At 41.2% G+C, this 21,964-nt stretch overlaps 1 protein-coding gene and 1 pseudogene across 1 annotated transcript in view; both read right to left on the reverse strand.

Moving 5' to 3' along the window:
• Positions 1-3,516, reverse strand: part of LOC110533687 (calmodulin regulator protein PCP4) — a 32,446-nt gene extending 28,930 nt beyond the window's left edge. Inside the window, exon 1 of the mRNA XM_021618135.3 lies at positions 3,030-3,516. Coding sequence (XP_021473810.1) covers positions 3,030-3,038 — 9 coding nt within the window. The 5' untranslated portion in view covers positions 3,039-3,516. The remainder of the gene's footprint in view (positions 1-3,029) is intronic.
• An 8,604-nt stretch (positions 3,517-12,120) lies between these two features.
• Positions 12,121-13,310, reverse strand: LOC149979999 (uncharacterized; annotated as a pseudogene).
• Positions 13,311-21,964: the final 8,654 nt, after the last annotated feature.

Here is a 21,964-nt window from a genome sequence, read left to right on the forward strand (position 1 = left end):
ACCCTAGAGCACACAGGACATTTGTCTTATTTATAAAATCCTGTTTATGCAGTACCGTAGAATCCTATATAAACCATGAACAGAGAAAATCATTGTCAGATGTGTGCGCTGTGATATACAGTATGATCTCAAACCTCTGTCACCACAAGTACATTTTGGTTGATGTTGGAAAATGTTGCACTAACTAAATACAGCCAATCCAAAATAGTGTGTAATGTGTTTTCTATTCAATGTATTTTAGTGGGTAGGGTTGGCTGGGCAGGTTTCCCTCAGCCATACACAGAGGTAACCACTGACCAAGCCTCTCTATTGGACCACCTATCCAGGCAGAGCGAGGTGCTAGGAGAGAGAGGGGGCAGCTGTGAAGAAGGGACAGGGCACTGCTGTAGAGCTAAGAGGACTGGCCCCATCTGTCACTACCACAGCCAGCTCTGTCTTTCTGTCTGTCTGTCTGTCTGTCTGTCTGTCTGTCTGTCTGTCTGTCTGTCTGTCTGTCTGTCTGTCTGTCTGTCTGTCTGTCTGTCTGTCTGTCTGTCTGTCTGTCTGTCTCTGTCTCTCCCGGCAGCAACTGCTGCTGGAATCCATTGACTTTGATGGAAAGGCCAACTGTACTAGCCTATACATCAGGCAAGCGACCAGAAAAGAATGCAGCTCAATTGTTTCCAAAATTGGCCCATTGTTTTGAGGGAAAGAGACAGTGATAAGGTATCCGATTGGGGGCCTCATTTATTTCCATTCCCACCTGCGCTATGCATGCAGTGACAGAACAGAATGTGTTATTTCAGTGGGTCAGCCTTGAATTATTCAGTGACAGCCAACACTCAGTGCAGTGTTTGCATATAACGAATTCTGGGATGCTGGTGCTGTTTTTCTCTAGCAGTGTAATAAGCACAGAAACCCATTGCCTTCAGCTAAGACATGATGATTATAAACATGGCTATTATGGCTTAACTGAATTGACTGGTGCATTCAGTTGATTGGCAGACTGTCTCTAGGTCAATATCACCCCTGCTTCAGCTAACACAAACTGTTTATGCTGGAATAAACATTAACTTACAAATGTCATGGCTCAACAATCTTGCTTATCAAACGATTCACACACATAGACTACTCCTGTATGTAGGCCTATTCTCTCTCCCACACACACACACACACACACACACACACACACACACACACACACACACACACACACACACACACACACACACACACACACACACACACACACACACACACACACTTAATTGATACATGAAAACAAGTAGGCCATTGCAGTATGACAACAACTGTTAAATAAAGACTGCATAAAACATGTATGTACCACCATTAGTCCACTTGTTTCCAATTTCCCGGAGTATTTGTATTTTGTGCACTGGTTTGTTCTCCTGTGCAGTAGCGGATTTAGGTATAGATGACATGGGGTGCCTCCCAGGGCAACATCTTGCCGGGGGCGGCACATGGCGCCCACACAACATTTTTTGGAATGGTGACATTTGCATGATCGATTTTCTAACCCTCATTTACACGTCACGTCAATGATATCATGTCACCGTGTGGGACTGTGGGTCAATTAACCTCTAACTTCGTACAGTACTAATGCAATTAGTCAAATCAGTCAAACTACGAAATGTTACCAAATAAACCCCAATTCATTCATAATACTGTGAATATATATAGTTTCACAGACATATTGTTGCATTTTTGTCTGGTTTGTGCGAAATCTTTAAGAATAATATAAAACCAGTCTGCACACCACCAAGGTTAATTGGTTTAGTCTTGACTCTTGGTTGACAGTGTTGGCGGAAGGGTAATGTATTGATGCTCGAGTGGCAAATCAACACAAATTTGTTTATATTTGTCTTTGTTACTTCTTTTTGATATTTGAGTCTTATTTTGTATATTTATATCGTTTTAAATGCTATGATAATTTATTTGTGTTCCAAATGTCTGAATAAAAATTACAGTTAGTGCAGAATGGTGCTTTTTTTTTGTTGGCGGGGGCGCCCAGGGAGCCATACAAGCTAGAACCGCCACTGCTCCTGTGATTACTGACGAATTGAACCTAAGATTAGAGGCCACACAAAACTGTATCCATTCAACAAAAGTCTTCGGTTATTATGTAACCACGTACATTAATGTATTCACCTTTAAGTGTAAAGTTAGACAGATGATTTATGTTTTTTCTAGCGTGTTGCAATACGTTAAAATCATAACGCACCAGAAAACTATGTGGAATTGTGTTTATTTTAACATAACTTTACCCACTGGGCAAAACCTGGTTGAATCAACGTTGTTTCCACGTAATTTCAACCAAATAAATCAGTGATCACGTTGAATCAACTTGGAAAACTATTTTGGGGGATTTGAAAAAATAAATCATGTTATGGGAATTTGTTATTTTTTTCCACCCATCTTTTAACCTAAATCCAATAACACGGTGACTTTTTTGTTGTTGATTTCACGTTAGTTGACAACTCAACCAAATGTTAGTCAAAACTAGATTTTGAAATTAAGTCTGTACTCAGCGGGTAAGTGTTGCACAACGAAGCCCGTGTCTTGGCTACACAAATAGGCATGCAGGCTACATTTCCAAAGCTATGCTCTCTGTAGACTACTTCCCGTCCATACCAGCAGCATACATAATTGTACAAACCTTCTCTACAAAAAAAAACATATAAGGAAGGACAACAATCACGAATGGAGGGTCAGAGAGGACCGTTTGGGGTTGATTGCCCGGTAGTTGGATAGCCTAATAAATAATGTTGACCTGCTGGACGCCAGTGACACTTTCTTATATTGTAGCAAATCGTTTCATATCGTTGCCATCGGCAAAACTACAAACTATTTAATTCATTTGACGCTTTAATGGGCTCATTTGAAACAATTTGGTTGCGCTCCGCTTGAATGCTGGAATTGGCAGTGTTGCAGTAGCAGACTATCCATGGATGCACTTATTAGCCTACCGTATGATGTGAGCGACAATTATACTTCAAAAGAAAGGCTTTTAAAAAATAAAGTACACCTACCTCACTCATGATTTATAAGTGTTGTAGTTACGATGATTCCAGTACTTGATGTACACTTGTCACTCGTAAGCAGTCCTCCCGTCCACGATGCCTTGGTCCGTTATAGAGGGGAGGTTTTATAGTATGTGGAGTAACCCTTTCATTTCCTCACGTTTCCATTGAACCAATAGGAATGTCTTCGGCATATCTCTATCTCAAGTCACCACTCAAGAGCTCAAATATCCATTACAGTCGTACACATAGGCAGGCAGCCTTATCAAGTTATTGCCACAGCTCATTGTTATATTAAACCAACCAATAGCTCTTCTTTTGCCACAGCACAGTTTAGACGACACATCAACGTGTGCTTTATGTAATGCAAAGCAGCTCCCCAATGGGCACAAACTGGTTGAATCAACGTTGTTTCAACGCCATTTGGAATCTACGTGGAAAATAGCCTAAAATGGATTTGAAAAAAGTTATCAATGTAAACTGCTGTTTTGAGTGTGAAATTTCAACAACATGATTTTCACCATGGTAACCACATTTCAACATAAACAAACCTAGTATAAAATATGTTGAATTTGTACCTTTACAACAAGGTCAGATCTTCCATGTTATATCCACTATCAGAAAAAAATGTAGGCTGGGCAGGACCTTCTACAGGATAATTGGTGTATCTACAGGTACCATTTGGACGCCCATCCATGGTTTTAACGAAGCCCAGTTGAGCTATGATATTTGTCACTGACCATAACCAATGTAATATTGTGAGAATGATTGTTGAGTGATCTCCACTTATAAATTAAATAGATTCACTGTTGCTATTGAAGTCATTCCAAAGGGTAGGTTTACCAGAGCAAATGAAATGTGACCATCCTTTATCACTCATATATCATCAATGATGATGATATAGCATATGCAAGGTCATGATCAGCAATTGTTTCAATTTAAACCATAATGAAATATACAATACCTAGGGTTTCAAGCTCTGGTTGATTTCAAATTGAATTATGTGATATTGAATTGTGTTTATTGTCAACACAACCAATTATCAACATTTGAAGGAGATATGTTCTGCATGAATAGTTCCATCAGTACCACTGACTTAGTCTGGCTTTAATTCCAGCTTGTCTACAATTTAATAATTGATATGTGGGATTCACGTCTCCATCTCAACCAAAAAATGTTGTTTAAAGAATAGGACTAAATCAAATCAAACTTTATTTAAAGTGCATTTAAAGTTTGATTTGATTTAGTCCTACTCTTTAACGTATATGTTCACAATTGCTATAATAATCTGTGCAGAATCTCGAACTACATTGATCACTTGCACCATGTACGTTTAATGTAAACTGAACTATAACACAGGTCATCTGGTTTTGCTATTAGATGAAGTGCAGTGATAAATCATTAATTTATTGTAGTACCGCCCCCTGCTGTTCATTCCTGGGAGAACACTTCTGACAACAATCCTAAAAAAACTGCATGTAAAGTAATCCATTCAATCAAGACCTTCCCTTCACCTACTAGCCCACACCAAATTCATGGCTGACAGGGATGAGTGGATACTTGTCTATTCTTAATGTAGTACTAAACCACAACATCTGTGTCGCTCAGTTGGTAGTGCATGGTGCGTGCAACACCAGGGTTGTGGGTTTGATACCCATGGGGGACCAGTATGAACATTTATGCACTCATTACTTTACTGTAAGTCAATCTGGTTTAAGTGAGTCTGCTAAATGACTAACATGCAGTGGTGGAAAAAGAACTAAACTGTCATAATTGAGTATAAGTAAAGATACCTTCAGAGAAAAGTGAAATTAACATAAAACTTGAGTAAAAGTGTTTGGTTTGAAATATACTTAAGTATTAAAAGTCAATGGAATTACTAAAATGTATTTAAGTATGGGGCGGCAGGGTAGCCTAGTGGTTAGAGTGTTGGACTAGTTGCAAGGAAGGTTGCAAGTTCAAACCCCCGAGCTGACAAGGCACAAATCTGTCGTTCTGCCCCTGAACAGGCAGTTAACCCACTGTTCCTAGGCCGTCATTGAAAATAAGAATTTGTTCTTAACTGACTTGCCTAGTTAAATAAAGGTAAAAAAAAATAAAAACATTTAAAAAAAAGTTAAAGTACAAGTATAAACCAGTTCCTTATATTAAGCAAACCAGACAGCACAATTTTATTTTTTATTTTTTATTTATACAGTATACAGTGAATTCGGAAAGAATTCAGACCCCTTGATTTTTTTGCACATTTTGTTACGTTATAGCCTTATTCTGAAATGGATTAAATCGTGTTATTCCCTCATCAATCTACACACAATACCCCGTAATGACAAAGGAAAACAGGTTTTAAGGCATTTTTACACACAAAAAAAAACAATACCAGAAAAATAACATTTACATAAGTATTCAGACCCTTTACTCAGGGGCACACTCCAACACTCAGAATTAATTTACATATGAAGCATTTGTGTTTAGTGAGTCCACCAGATCAGAGGCAGTGGGGATGACCAGGGATGTTCTCTTGACAAGTGTGTAAATTGGACCATTTTCTTGTCAAAATATAAAGAGTACTTTTGGGTGTCAGGGAAAATGTATGGAGTAAAAAGTACCTTATTTTCTTTAGGAATGTAGTGAAGTAAACATTTTTAAAAACTACTTAAGTAGTACTTTAATAAAGAATTGTTACTTAAGTACTTTACACCATTGCTAAAATGTCAAATTTGTATTCCCATTTGAACTTTGCTGTACTTTTAAATGGTTGAAAGCGTAGTCATAGACATTTGGTTGACAACGAAACAAAAATTGGACATTGTTTTTACATTGGAAAATGGGTGTGCTTTTAAAATGTTGAAAGCAAAGTGATTACACTTTGTAAATTCAATGAACTTTTGGCTGTCTTTTTGAGTAGGTGAACATAGGTTGTAAACTCATTTATCAACATCCCAACCAAATATTACCCAATTATCCAAATATTACCCAATTATCCAAATATTACCCAATTATCCACGTTGAAATGACGTGGTGTGCCCAGTGGGATAATGTCATCCAATGTTAATTGGCACTGCAAGATGAATAGACAATGTACAGTATACAGTGAATTCGGAAAGAATTCAGACCCCTTGATTTTTTTGCACATTTTGTTACGTTATAGCCTTATTCTGAAAAGGATTAAATCGTGTTATTCCCTCATCAATCTACACACAATACCCCGTAATGACAAAGGAAAACAGGTTTTAAGGCATTTTTACACACAAAAAAAAAACAATACCAGAAAAATAACATTTACATAAGTATTCAGACCCTTTACTCAGTACTTTGTTGAAGCACCTTTGGCAGAGATTACAGCCTTGAGTCTTCTTGGGAATGACGTTACAAGCTTGGCACACATGTATTTGGGGAGTTCCTCCCATTCATTCCTGCAGATCCTCTCAAGCTCTGTCAGGTTGGATGGGGAGCATCGCTGCACAGCTATTTTCAGGTCTCTCCAGAGAAGTCAGATCTAGTTCAAGTCCGGGCTCTGGCTGGCCCACTCAATGACATTCAGAGATTTGTCCCGAAGCCACTCCTGCTTTGTCTTGGCTGTGTGCTTAGGGTCATTTTCCTGTTGGAAGGTGAACCGTCGCCCCAGTCTGAGGTCCTGAGTGCTCTGGAGCAGGTTTTCATCAACGATCTCTTTGTACTTTGCTCCATTCTTCTTTCCCTCGATCCTGACTAGTCTCCCAGACACTGCCACCGAAAAACTCCACCCAGCATGATGTAGGGATTGTGTCAGGTTGCCTCCAGACGTGACGCTTGGCATTCAGCCCAAAGAGTTCAATCTTTGTTTCATCAGACCAGAGAATCTTGTTTCTCATGGTCCGAGAGTCCTTTGGGTGCCTTTTGGCAAACTCCAAGTGGGCTGTCATGTACCTTTTACTCAGGAGTGGCTTCCGTCTGTCGACTCTACCTTAAAGGGTTGATTGGTGGACCATTGAAGAGAGGGTTGTCCTTCTGAAAGGTTCTCTCATCTTCACAGAGGAACTCTGGAGCTCTGTCAGAGTGACCATTGGGTTGTTGGTCACCTCCCTGACCAAGGCCCTTCTCCCCCGATTGCTCTGTTTGGCAGGGCGGTCAGCTCTAGGAAGAGTCTTGGTGGTTCCAAACTTCTTCCATTTAAAAATGATGGAGGCCACTGTGTTCTCGGGGACCTTCAAGGCTGCAGAAATGTTTGGTACCCTTGCCTAGATCTGTGCCTCGTCTTGGAGCTCTACGGACAATTCCTTTGACCTTATGTCTTGGATTTTGCTCTGACATGCACTCAGCTGTGGGAGCTTACATAGACAGGTGTGTATGTTTCCAAATCATGTCCAATCATTTGAATTTACCACAGGTGGACTACAAACAAGTTGTAGAAACATCTTAAGGACGATCAATGAAAACTGGATGTACCTGAGCTCAATTTCGAGTCTCATAGCAAAGGGTCTGAATACTTCTGTAAATAAGGTATTTCTGTTTTTCTTTTTTAATACATTTGCAAAAATGTCTAAAACCTGTTTTCACTTTTTAATTATGGGGTATTGTGTGTAGATTGATGATTTAATTATGGGGTATTGTGTGTAGATTGATGATCCATTTTAGAATAAGGCTGTAACATAACAAAATGTGGAAAAAGTCAAGGGGTCTGAATTCTTTCCAAATGCACTGTAGCATCACAGATAAACACATGTAGCCCTAAAATGTGTGAAGACAGCTTAGCTCCGACCAACAAGTCAGCCTCACCAGTGAAGAGAAGGACGCATGTTGTGGAGGTCTCTGCAAGACGGGATGGTTAGTTAAATCATCATACTGACACGTCTTTATGTTTCACACTGTCAGTATTGCATCATTGATTGTATGCATCCCAAATGTGCATTTTCACCGGTTGGATGTATTTATGTCTTTCCCAAGCGTTAATCCGGAAACAAGTTTTGATTCAGTGAGTAGGGCTCTCTCTCTCTCTCTCTCTCTCTCTCTCTCTCTCTCTCTCTCTCTCTCTCTCTCTCTCTCTCTCTCTCTCTCTCTCTCTCTCTCTCTCTCTCTCTCTCTCTCTCTCTCTCTCTCTCTCTCTCTCTCTCTCTCTCTCTCTCTCTCTCTCTCTCTCTCTCTCTCTCTCTCTCTCTCTCTCTCTCTCTCTCTCTCTCTCTCTCTCTCTCTCAATTCAATTCAATTCAATTCAATTCCATTCCATTCAAGGGGCTTTATTAGCATGGGAAACATGTGTTAACATTGCCAAAGCAAGTGAGGTAGATAATATATAAAGTGAATATCTCTCTCTCTCTCTCTCTCTCGATTCAATTCAATTAAACTCAATTCAACTCAATTCAAGGGGCTTCATTGGCATGGGAAACATGTGTTAACATTGCCAAAGCAAGTGAGGTAGTAATATACAAAAGTGAAATAAACAATAAAAATTAACAGTCAACATTATACATACAGAAGTTTCAAAACAATAAAGACATTACAAATGTCATATTATATATATATATATATACAGTGTTGTAACAATGTACAAATGGTTAAAGTACACAAGGAAAAATAAATAAGCATAAATATGGGTTGTATTTACAATGGTGTTTGTTCTTCGCTGGTTGCCCTTTTCTTGTGGCAACAGGTCACAAATCTTGCTGCTGTGATGGCACACTGTGGAATTTCACCCAGGAGATATGGGAGTTTATCAAAATTGGATTTATTTTCGAATTCTTTGTGGATCTGTGTAATCTGAGGGAAATATGTCTCTCTAATATGGTCATACATTGGGCAGGAGGTTAGGGATTGCAGCTCAGTTTCCACCTCATTTTGTGGGCAGTGAGCACATAGCCTGTCTTCTCTTGAGAGCCATGTCTGTCTACGGCGGCCTTTCTCAATAGCAAGGCTATGTCCACTACATAGTCAAAGCTTTCCTTAAGTTTGGGTCAGTCACAGTGGTCAGGTATTCTGCCAATGTGTACTCTCTGTTTAGGGCCAAATAGTATTCTAGTTCGCTCTGTTTTTTTGTTATTTCTTTCCAATGTGAATCGCTTCCTTTTGGGAATCGCTTCCTTTTAGGTGGTTGTAGAATTTAACGTCTCTTTTCTGGATTTTGATAACTAGTGGGTATCGGCCTAATTCTGCTCTGCATGCATTATTTGGTGTTCTACATTGTACACGGAGGATATTTTTGCAGAATTCTGCATGCAGAGTCTCAATTTGGTGTTTGTCCCATTTTGTGAAGTCTTGGTTGGTGAGCGGACCCCAGACCTCACAACCACAAAGGGCAATGGGCTCTATGACTGATTCAAGTATTTTTAGCCAGATCCTAATTTGTACTGTATGTTGAAATGTATGTTCCTTTTGATGGCATAGAAGGCCCTTCTTGCCTTGTCTCTCAGATCGTTCACAGCTTTGTGGAAGTTACCTGTGGCACTGATGTTTAGGCCAAGGTATGTATAGTTTTTTGTGTGCTCTAGGGCAACAGTGTCTAGATGGAATTTGTATTTGTGGTCCTGGCAACTGGACCTTTTTTGGAACACCATTATTTTGGTCTTACTGAGATTTACTGTCAGGGCCCAGGTCTGACAGAATCTGTGCAGAAGATCTAGGTGCTGCTGTAGGCCCTCCTTGGTTGGTGACAGAAGCACCAGATCATCAGCAAACAGTAAATATTTGACTTCGGAATCTAGTAGGGTGAGGCCGGGTGCTGCAGACTTTTCTAGTGCCCTCGCCAATTCGTTGATATATATGTTGAAGAGGGTGGGGCTTAAGCTGCATCCCTGTCTCACCCCACGACCCTGTGTGAAGAAATGTGTGTGTTTTTTGCCAATTTTAACCGCACACTTGTTGTTTCTGTACATGGATTTTATAATGTCGTATGTTTTACCCCCACACCACTTTCCATCAATTTGTATAGCAGACCCTCATGCCAAATTGAGTCAAAGGCTTTTTTGAAATCAACAAAGCATGAGAAGATTTTGCCTTTGTTTTGGTTTGTTTGGTTGTCAATTGGGGTGTGCAGGGTGAATACCATGGTCTGTTGTACAGTAATTTGGTAAAAAGCCAATTTGACATTTGCTCAGTATATTGTTTTCATTGAGGAAATGTATGAGTCTGCTGTTAATCATAATGCAGAGGATTTCCCCAAGGTTACTGTTGACACATATAACACGGTAGTTATTGGGGTCAAATTTGTCTCCACTTTTGTGGATTGGGGTGATCAGTTCTTGGTTCCAAATATTGGGGAAGATGCCAGAGCTAAGGATGATGTTAAAGTATAGCCAATTGGAATTTGTTGTCTGTATATTTGATCATTTCATTAAGGATACCATCAACACCACAGGCCTTTTTGGGTTGGAGAGTTTTATTTTGTCCTGTAACTCATTCAAGGTAATTGGAGAATCCAGTGGGTTCTGGTAGTCTATAATAGTTGATTCTAAGATTTGTATTTGATCATGTATATGTTTTTGCCCCTTTATTCTTTGTTATAGAGCCAAAAAGATTGGAGAAGTGGTTTACCCATACATCTCCATTTTGGATAGATAATTATTTGTGTTGTTGTTTGTTTAGTGTTTTCCAATTTTACCAGAAGTGGTTAGAGTCTATGGATTCTTCAATTACATTGAGCGGATTTCTGATGTGCTGTTCCTTCTTTTTCCGTAGTGTATTTCTGTATTGTTTTAGTGATTCACCATAGTGAAGGCGTAGACTCAGGTTTTCCGGGTCTCTATGTTTTTGGTTGGACAGGTCTCTCAATTTCTTTCTTAGATTTTTGCATTCTTCATCAAACCATTTGTCATTATTGTTAATTTTCTTCGGTTTTCTATTTGAGATTTTTAGATTTGATAGGGAAGCTGAGAGGTCAACTTTACTGTTAAGTTTACACCTTCACTATTACAATGAAACCTTTTGTCCAGGAAATTGTCTAGAAGGTATTGAATTTGTTGTTGCCTAATTGTTTTTTGGTAGGTTTCCAAACTGCATTCCTTCCATCTATAGCATTTCTTAATGTTACTCAGTTCCTTTGGCTTTGATGCCTCATGATTGAGTGTTGCTCTGTTCAAGTAGACTGTGATTTTGCTGTGGTCTGATAGGGGTGTCAGTGGACTGACTGTGAACGCTCTGAGAGACTCTGGGTTGAGGTCAGTGATAAAGTAGTCTACAGTACTACTGCCAAGAGATGAGCTATAGGTATACCTACCATAGGAGTCCCCTCGAAGCCTAACATTGACTATGTACATACCAAGCGTGCGACAGAGCTGCAGGAGTTGTGACCCGTTTTTGTTGATTATGTTGTGCATAGTTGTGCCTAGGGGGGCATATGTGGGAGGGAATGCTGTCACCTGCAGGCAGGTGTTTGCCCCCCTGTGTGCTGAGGGTGTCAGGTTCTTGTCCTGTTCTGGCATTTAGGTCGCCACAGACTAGTTCATGTCATATTTTTATTAATATTTTTCCGTCATTGTCTTTTGATGAAAGTAGCTCAAAATTGATCAGAAATTAGTACTCTGCTTTGCTCTTTGCAATTTTGTTTTTTGTTCTTCCTCCTCCTTGTACCCCTATTTTTACAGTACTGTACCCTGCATCTCACAAACTTGTCCTTTGTCTCTGTGATACCGTAATTCTTGTTCTTTGTTGATATGAACCTGCAACCAGTCAAAATCTATTGAGCAGTCAGTACTGTTAATAAATGGAAAGCACAATGTTCAGGGCCATACAATTTGTCCATTGTACAGTATACAGCCCACAATGCACTGTACTACAGTATACAATACTAACAGGGACAAAAATCAAAGGAGTGAACGTGATCACTGTGCTTCTTCTTGTCTTTGGGCTGGGTCAGGCCAGAGGACTTCGTTGACATCACAAGCAATATTGTCCCTCCTGAGACAACGGGGGAAGAAGCCTCTTGTGTGCCGTATCCAGCCCTGACATGATTCCTCACCTATATCACCACAAGCTAAATCCATGGCTTGCAGCAGATTTACTCTGGTGTAGGGTTGTCTATCAAACACTTTCCATCTCCAAGAGGAGAAAAACTCCTCAATCGGATTCAGGAAAGGCGAGTATGGAGGGAGGAACAAGTTCATAAACTGCCCATTGATGTTAAACCATTCCCTTACCTGAGCAGCTGGAAATTGACATTGTCCCACACTATCACATAGGTGGGAATGGGATTCTCATTTAGCTCTTGACCCTGCTGCTCTTCGTTTGGCAATAAATCTTAGAAGATGCTGAGTGTTATATGGCCCGAGTGTAACATGGTGATGTAGAACACCATGGTTGCTGATAGCAGCACAGATTGTGACATTGCCACCTCGTTGACCAGGGACTTCAACAATGGCCCGCTGTCCAATCACGTTTCGGCCTCTCCTTCTCCTCTTTGTTAGATTGAAGCCTGCTTCATGAACAAAGATGAACTCATGGGGTCTGTCCAAGGATTCCAAGTCAAATATTGTCTGTGTAGAAATATAATATACAGTATGTAGGATTTTGTAAGTCGTACAGAGACAGTGCTATACTGTAGAGTACAATTAGGCTTCTGATTCACATACATTATATGTACTGAAGAGTAATGTCATTCACATAGTACTGTAGACAATCTGGATTACAGTAAATTTTTCTGAATGTACACTTACTTGCACATACTGAGCTCACAGTTCTTGTACCCTTGGTGAGTTGCGCTCAAAAGGTACGCTGTATACGTGTTTCATTCGCATCCTGTTAAGATGGAGGACACGGTCAATTGTAGAACTGCTCACACTGTCGATTCCCTGGAAGTGTGTGTTGTCTTGTATCACTCGTTCCTGGATTTCTCTGAGTCGTATTGCATTATCTTGAAGGACCATGCCAACTATAACGGCCTCTTGCTGCTGAGTGAATATAGCTGTCCTTCCACCTGCATGTGGCAGCCTTGCAATTCTACAAAAAGTAGTTGTGCAGTTACAAAACATATTCATGCAGTACAATACATAGTGATTAACTTTACAACTGTCTATTGAAACAGCTGCATATAGTGTAGTACAGTAAATTTGCAATGACAAAAATACAGTAGTATACTGTACCTGTTCTCTTCTCTGAATGTTCTTACTATGGTGGACACAGAAAATTGGCTCAAATTGGGTTGCACTCTAAGTCCTGCTTCCCTCATTGTCAGTCCATGGATAAGAACATGGTCTTTAACTGTTGCTAGAATTTCATCAGATATTTCCACTCTTTGTCTTCCTCTTCCTCTTTCTTTCCCTCCTTCTCCTCTTCCTCCTCGTCGCCCACCTCGCATGTGCACTCGTCCTCGTCCTCTCACATTGTTTCTTCTATCCATTCTCAGACTTTCTCCTTCCCACCTTCAACAACCTGTTTGCTCTCTGAACTGGCTTATATTGGTTGTGTCCCATCATTTGAAACAGGTTAAATCAATTTTGAGTGGTTGTGTTCAATCAATGACATGTGTTCTCTATTTGTATTTGATTGTTGCCACTTGTGTTTACCAGTATGGATGACATGTGCATTAGAGTGCAGAATGTGTTTTGAGAATGAGAACGTGTTTAGAGTTTTGCTGAAAAGTCTAAGTGAGATCTGAAAATTGTGTTTTACCAAGAGATATGGTTTAAGGTATTGACAACAGACTGCATAATTAGCTAAATGAGTCCAGGCAACTGAACTTTGTTCAGCCAATGGGATTTAGTGTTTTAGCAACTGAGGAAAAACTGTAATACAAGAGCAGAGTGAAGCTGGTCCACTGTTAAGAGTATTAGCCAGACGTCCATATTTTTTCCTGTTTCAAGAAACACAGTCGAGCTGATTCACTGCAGTAGTACCGGATCACCCACTACCACAAATGAATGGGTTTTCCTGTCTGTGCAGTATGGAATAGTATTGTGGATGATTCCTGTCTCTGAGGGGGTTGAAGTCCCCTGGCCTGCTTTGTTGTTTGTTTATAGCTTCCATGGTGCAGCCATTTTGCCGACTTTGATTGTCCTTATCTGTAAAATGGGATACAGAATTTATTTTTCCTTGAGCTACCAGGATTACTGATTTTCTCTGCACAGTAGCTCAGTCCATAATCGATTATTCTGATTAAAAGCCACCTCACGTGTGTGTATGTGTTTGTACTATAAATTAATCAGGGTATGACTGGCAAACTCTCAATCAGTCACTGTTCCCCATCACAGCCAGTTGGGGCACCCAGCTGCATCAGAACCAGCAGACCCAACTTCTCCTTCTGGGCCAGGCAGGGGGAATTGGTGAATAGCACTATATGCTCTGCCTTCCATTGATCATCAGTCACTCTGCTCATGGATTTAACTGGATTGCTTATGGACAAAGAATACCCAATCTTCCTAGCTCCAGGAATTAAATCAGTAAGCCATACTACTCTACTATCACACACACACACACACACACACACACACACACACACACACACACACACACACACACACACACACACACACACACACACACACACACACACACACACACACACAGTTAAAACTTGGGGAGCAAGATGACGAGCAATCGATGTGAGATTAATTTATGTTACAATTTACGATGTGAGTTCCTGGTGATTAAGTAGCTCCAATGGTGTTTGGTGGGAAGAAGTGGTGCAGGCCTGCATTTTTAGCACACATCCAGTATCCATAGCAGGATACAGCTTTCTACAGCTCTGGCTCTGAGATGAGCAATGCTCGAGTTCTCACAACCAGGCTGAATTGACGTTTTACCTCATAATATACAGGAAGTTTACTTTGAATTGTTTGTAATATTATTCAAGATCTTTGGCAAGCTGCTCACTTCAGTGTATTGGATGTATATCTATGCTTCTCAGATGCTTGAAATATAAATCATGTCATGAAGCAACAAGATCTTTAACTTTAGTTTATAACTGTCATACTGTAGAAGTTAATTCAAGAACAACATCTACAGGGCCTCAAGAGTGGAGCAGCAGTCTGAGGTACTGCATCGCAGTGTTTGAGTGGTAACTACACACCCGGGATCGATCCCAGGCTGTGTTACAGCTGGCCGTGACCGGGAGACCCATGAGCGGTGCACAATTGGCCCAGCGTCGTCTTGGTTTGGGGAGTGTTTGGCCGGTCGGGATTTCCTTGTCCCTTAGCACTCTAGCAACTCCTTGTGGCGGGCCGGGCGCCTGCAAGCTGACTTCGGTTGCCAGCTGGACGGTGTTTCCTCCGTCACATTGGTGTGGCTGGCGTCCGGGTTAAGCGAGCAGCGTGGTGTCAAGAAGCAGTGCAGTTTGGTAGGGTCATGTTTCGGACAACGCATGGCTCTTGACCTTCACCTCTCCCGAGTCCATAGGGGAGTTGCAGCGATGGGACAAGACTGTAACTACCAATTGGGGAGAAAAATGGGTTAAAAAAAGAACAACATTTACTCTGCAAAACTACATATGCAGGCAGGATATCATCATTGTGCTCTTGAAACAGCCCAAATTGATAACCTCTAAATATCTTAGTGTGAGGTAAGAGGCAACACGTGAATAGCCCTGTCATTGAGTCACATTCGCTCCCCGACCAACAAGATGATGCAAAATAAACCTCTTTGATGTGGGGAATATTTGAATAGGCTCTCTGATGAAACAAGGTACTAAAATAGCCGCCTAAAAACAGTGGTGTAAACAGAGGGAGGATTTCCGCCTGATTGGCTGTTTCATTGTACTATCCTGTATGTATGTATGTCTGTCTCATGGTGGCTCTGGCCTTTGGAATAGCACAGACAGCTAAAGTCAGGCTGTGAGTCACCGCTCTGCTCTCCTTTTTCATGTCACATTATTGCTTTTAATAGAGGTGTCTTAATTGGAGAGGGCAATTAAATAGCACTCTGTGACACCCCCTACTCCTAACCACTTCCCAGCCCAGGTTAGTGACTCTGGGTCTGGCAGTGCAGGGGAGGTTAGACCGTGGTGCTGTCTAGAATGTCTGTCTGTCATCAGGACACTGTTAATGAAGGATAGGATTAGCATGCAGCATGTACATGCATGGCTTTGTATGTGTAGCCAAATGCCAGCTAACTTCACCTGAGCCTTGTTATAACCTCTACAGGATCAGTGCCCCCCCCCCCCCCCCCCACACACACACACACAGAGAACGGTTAAGCTAACGTAGGCTAATGTGATTAGCATGAGGTTGTAAGTAACATGAACATTTCCCAGGACATAGACATATCTGATATGGGCAGGAAGCTTAAATTCTTGTTAATCTAACTGCACTGTCCGATTCACAGTAGATATTACAGTGAAAGAATACCATGCTATTGTTTGAGGAGAGTGCACAATTATGAACCTGAAAATGTATTAATTAATTAATTCATTCATTCATATTTGAACAGATATGCAATGGTTCATTGGATCAGTCTAAAACTTTGCACATACACTGCTCCCACCTAGTGGCCAAAGTCTAAATTTCACCTGGGCTAGAATAAAACATTATATCCTTTCTCTTGCATTTCAAAGATGATGGTACATCTTTGAAATGGTATTATCTTTAACTATATTCAATGTGTTATATTCTCCTACATTAATTTCAAATTTCCACAAACTTCAAAGTGTTTCCGTTCAAATGGTATCAAGAATATGCATATCCTTGCTTCAGGTCCTGAGCTACAGGCAGTTAGATTTGGGTATGTCATTTTATGCGAAAATTTGAAAAAAGGTGCGGATCCTTAATTAAAGGCTATTATACTCTGCCAAGCACTGGCCCTCTCCTATGACTCCGTTCACCTCACCTGAGAGAGACACTGCTGGTTTAGTGTGTCTGAGTCCCTGCCCATATTACCAACACTTGGCCTTCAATACAGCTCCAGGTCATCCGACTCTCTTCTCTCTCTCTCTCTCTCTCTCTCTCTCTCTCTCTCCATACTGTGTTCATTCTCCACACTTACTCACACACTGAGTCTCCTATCGCACTCATACAAACATACCCTGATGCTCGTGCACATGCACAAACACACTCTTACTCTACCAAAACAGAAACACCTATTTCTGTCTGTCCCTGTTTCATTCCCTACATATCAGACCCATAATATCATCCTCTCTCTCTCCCCTCTCCCTCCCCTCTCTCCTCTCTCTCTCCCTTCTCTCTCCCTCTCTCTCTCCCCTCTCTCTCCCCTCTCCCTCTCTCTCCCCTCTCTCTCCCTCTGTAATGCATTCTGTAAACAGAAGTAAGGGAAAGGTCTGAAAGATCCTCTGTGTTTTTGTGTGTCAGGCTGGAGACTGGCATCTAATTCTGGTAGTTTCTCATCTGCCTGTTGCCAGTGTGCAGAGACAGAGACAGCTGCTTATTGAGAGCCTGCCTGCCTGCATGGCTGCCTGCCTAAACGGGAAAAGTCCTCCAAACATCCCTGCGTTTTATGGAGTGTTAGGCTGTTGACAGAATGTGAGAGATTCCTATTTCAGGCACTGCTGGAAGTTTGAGGTCCTGCACGACTCCGGGACAAGGAAGCGTGAAGGAAAGATCCTCACGACCCCTTTCACCCTGGAAACCCCCTCTTCAAAAGACTGGCAAACGGTTCAGGTCAATGACAACCAAAACCTTCCGCCACCTGAACAGCTTTGGCCCTTACCAACCGGCCACCTGGTCCACGTTGATCTTCCCACTTATAGACGTTGCACTCCGCATTATTAATCCAAGTACTATGCACCCTGCACTTTCATCTCAGACTGCACATTGCTCTGTACTGCCTTTGCACTCTGCCACGGACCGACTCCCACATACAGCTGAAGTCGGACGTTGAAGTTGAAGTCATTTTAAAACTAGTTTTTCAACCACTCTAAAAATGTCTTGTTAACAAACTATAGTTTTGGCAAGTCGGTTAGAACGTCTACATTGTGCATGACACAAGTATTTTTTCCAAGAATTGTATACAGACAGATTATTTCACTTATAATTCCCTGTATCACAATTCCAGTGGGTCAGAAGTTTACATACACTAAGTTGATTGTGCCTTTAAACAGCTTGGAAAATTCCAGAAAATTATGTCATAGCTTTAGAAGCTTCTGATAGGCTAATTGACATAATTTGAGTCAATTGGAGGTGTACCTGTGGATGTATTTCAAGGCCTACCTTCAAAGTCAGTGCCTCTTTGCTTGACATTGTGGGAAAATCAAAAGATTTCAGCCAAGACCTCAGAAAAACAATTGTAGACCTCCACAAGTCTGGTTCATCCTTAGGAGCAATTTCCAAATGCCTGAAGGTACCACATTCATCTGTACAAACAATAGTACACCAGTATAAACACCATGGGACCACGCAGAGATGAACGTACTTTGGGGCGAAAAGTGCAAATCAATTCCAGAACAACAGCAAAGGACCTTGTGAAGATGCCGGAGGAAACAGGTACATAAGTATCTACAGTATATCCACAGTAAAACGAGTCCTATATCACCATAACCTGAAAGGCCGCTCAAGAAGGAAGAAGGCACTGCTCCAAAAGCCACTGCTCCAGACTACGGTTTGCAACTGCACATGGGGACAAAAAATCATACTTTTTGGAGAAATGTCCCCTGGTCTGATAAAACAAAAATCGAACTGTTTGGCCATAATGACCATCGTTATGTATGGAGGAAAAAGAGGAAGCTGGCAAGCCGAAGAACACCATCCCAACCGTGAAGCACGGGGGTGGCAGCATAATGTTGTGGAGGTGCTTTGCCGCAGGAGGGACTGGTGCACTTCACAAAATAGATGTCATCATGAGGAAGGAAAATTATGTGGATATATTGAAGCAACATCTCAAGACATCAGGCAGGAAGTTAATGCTTGGTCGCATATGGGTCTTCTAAATGGACAATGACCCCAAGCATACATCCAAAGTTGTGGCAAAATGGCTTAAGGACAACAAAGTCAAGGTATTGGAGTGGCCATCACAAAGCCCTGCTCTCAATCCCATAGAAAATGTGTGGGCAGAACTGAAAAAGCGTGTGCGAGCAAGGAAGTCTACGAAGCTGACTCAGTTACACCAGCAATGTCAGCAGGAATGGGCCAAAATTCACCCAACTTATTGTGGGAAGCTTGTGGAAGGCTACCCGAAACATTTGACCCAAGTTAAACAACTTAAAGGCAATGCTACCAAATACTAATTGAGTGTATGTAAACTTCTGACCCACTGGGAATGTGATGAAATAAATAAAATCTGAAATAAAGAATTCTCTCTACTATTATTCTGACATTTCACATTCTTAAAATAAAGTGGTGATCCTAACTGACCTAAGACAGGGAATTTTTACTAGGATTACATTTCAGGAATTGTGAAACACCTTAGCCAAATACATTTAAACTCAGTTTATGTAAACTTCTGACTTCAACTGTATTCAGTGCCTTGCAAAAGTATTCGGCCCCCTTGAACTTTGCGACCTTTTGCCACATTTCAGGCTTCAAACATAAAGATATAAAACTGTATTTTTTTGTGAAGAATCAACAACAAGTGGGACACAATCATGAAGTGGAACGACATTTATTGGATATTTCAAACTTTTTTAACAAATCAAAACTGAAAAATTGGGCGTGCAAAATTATTCAGCCCCCTTAAGTTAATACTTTGTAGCGCCACCTTTTGCTGCAATTACAGCTGTAAGTCGCTTGGGGTATGTCTCTATCAGTTTTGCACATCGAGAGACGGACATTTTTTCCCATTCCTCCTTGCAAAACAGCTCGAGCTCAGTGAGGTTGGATGGAGAGCATTTGTGAACAGCAGTTTTCAGTTCTTTCCACAGATTCTCGATTGGATTCAGGTCTGGACTTTGACTTGGCCATTCTAACACCTGGATATGTTTATTTTTGAACCATTCCATTGTAAATGTTGCTTTATGTTTTGGATCATTGTCTTGTTGGAAGACAAATCTCCATCCCAGTCTCAGGTCTTTTGCAGACTCCATCAGGTTTTCTTCCAGAATGGTCCTGTATTTGGCTCCATCCATCTTCCCATCAATTTGAACCATCTTCCCTGTCCCTGCTGAAGAAAAGCAGGCCCAAACCATGATGCTGCCACCACCATGTTTGACAGTGGGGATGGTGTGTTCAGCTGTGTTGCTTTTACGCCAAACATAACGTTTTGCATTGTTGCCAAAAAGTTCAATTTTGGTTTCATCTGACCAGAGCACCTTCTTCCACATGTTTGGTGTGTCTCCCAGGTGGCTTGTGGCAAACTTTAAACTACACTTTTTATGGATATCTTTAAGAAATGGCTTTCTTCTTGCCACTCTTCCATAAAGGCCAGATTTGTGCAATATACGACTGATTGTTGTCCTATGGACAGAGTCTCCCACCTCAGCTGTAGATCTCTGCAGTTCATCCAGAGTGATCATGGGCCTCTTGGCTGCATCTCTGATCAGTCTTCTCCTTGTATGAGCTGAAAGTTTAGAGGGACGGCCAGGTCTTGGTAGATTTGCAGTGGTCTGATACTCCTTCCATTTCAATATTATCGCTTGCACAGTGCTCCTTGGGATGTTTAAAGCTTGGGAAATCATTTTGTATCCAAATCCGGCTTTAAACTTCTTCACAACAGTATCTCGGACCTGCCTGGTGTGTTCCTTGTTCTTCATGATGCTCTCTGCGCTTTTAACAGACCTCTGAGACTATCACAGTGCAGGTGCATTTATACGGAGACTTGATTACACACAGGTGGATTGTATTTATCATCATTAGTCATTTAGGTCAACATTGGATAATTCAGAGATCCTCACTGAACTTCTGGAGAGAGTTTGCTGCACTGAAAGTAAAGGGGCTGAATCATTTTGCACGCCCAATTTTTCAGTTTTTGATTTGTTAAAAAAGTTTGAAATATCCAATAAATGTCGTTCCACTTCATGATTGTGTCCCACTTGTTGTTGATTCTTCACAAAAAAATACAGTTTTATATCTTTATGTTTGAGGCCTGAAATGTGTCAAAAGGTCGCAAAGTTCAAGGGGGCCGAATACTTTCGCAAGGCACTGTATATTTACCCCATTGCATATCATCCTGTAAAATTGGTTCTCTTAATTTGTTTTTATTAATCAATCTCTTCACATACAGTTGTAATGTTGCTTATAGTGTTGATAGTATAGTCAGTTGTTTTTTAGCTTCAGTTCTCATAGTGTGATTCACCAGCCTGTTTTAGTGGCCTTTATCCACGGGTTGAAGCGACTAGTCCAAAGGTTCATTCATATAGTGAGTTGTTCATACAAATCAATTATTTGTTATACTATCTACAGTATTTCATATTTGATCATCTGTAATTCTTGGTAGATTTACTATGACAATGACTGTTATAGTGGCTTTTGGTATTGTGGCAGCCCAGGTGAGTCAGAGGTGAAACTCACAATAAAACAAGACAGTGGAAGACCGTTTTGCAGTGCTCAAACAAAAGTTGTTCTTTAATAAAGATTGGGGAGAACAGGAAGGGGAGAAATACAAATGAAAGGCCTCTCAGATAATGGGTGGGTCACTCTATGTCCAGCGTGGTGGCTCCTCGTACCACCTGTGTTAATGAACAGAACAGAGAGAGAGCGATGAGTCTGGAGTTTCAATACATGCCCTCTACTTGCCCCGGGTGGCGTACTGTCAGGAAAGGTGGAACCAATTCAAGGTACCAATTGGTTGCAGAACCTGGACTGGATAGTATTGGTTTTGAATCAACAGCCCCAGTTAGTGCCTGTAGAGCTGTCCATGGTGCTGACTCTCCTTGGCCTCTCTAGCCCTCTGGAGCTGACCAAGGTCCTGCTCCTTGGTAACTACCTGCTGGCCCCCGGGCTGCCGCAGAATTTACACACACATGTAAGCTGAACAGAAATACAATAGCCTAGTGAATATGAGACAACACACCACAGTTTTTGCAATCAATTTACCAGACTGTGCTTCCTGTTCTACCCTGTTAGACGGTATGCTTGGAGGTGACCCTCGAGCCTATACGTTTCCCCAAGCTATACCTTCTGCTGCACTGTGCAATCCAGACTCCCAAGAAATCCACCCTAGCC

This window comes from Oncorhynchus mykiss, chromosome 10, assembly GCF_057628025.1.
Source record: "Oncorhynchus mykiss isolate SJ-2025 chromosome 10, ASM5762802v1, whole genome shotgun sequence".
In the NCBI taxonomy this organism is placed as follows: Eukaryota; Metazoa; Chordata; class Actinopteri; order Salmoniformes; family Salmonidae; genus Oncorhynchus; species Oncorhynchus mykiss.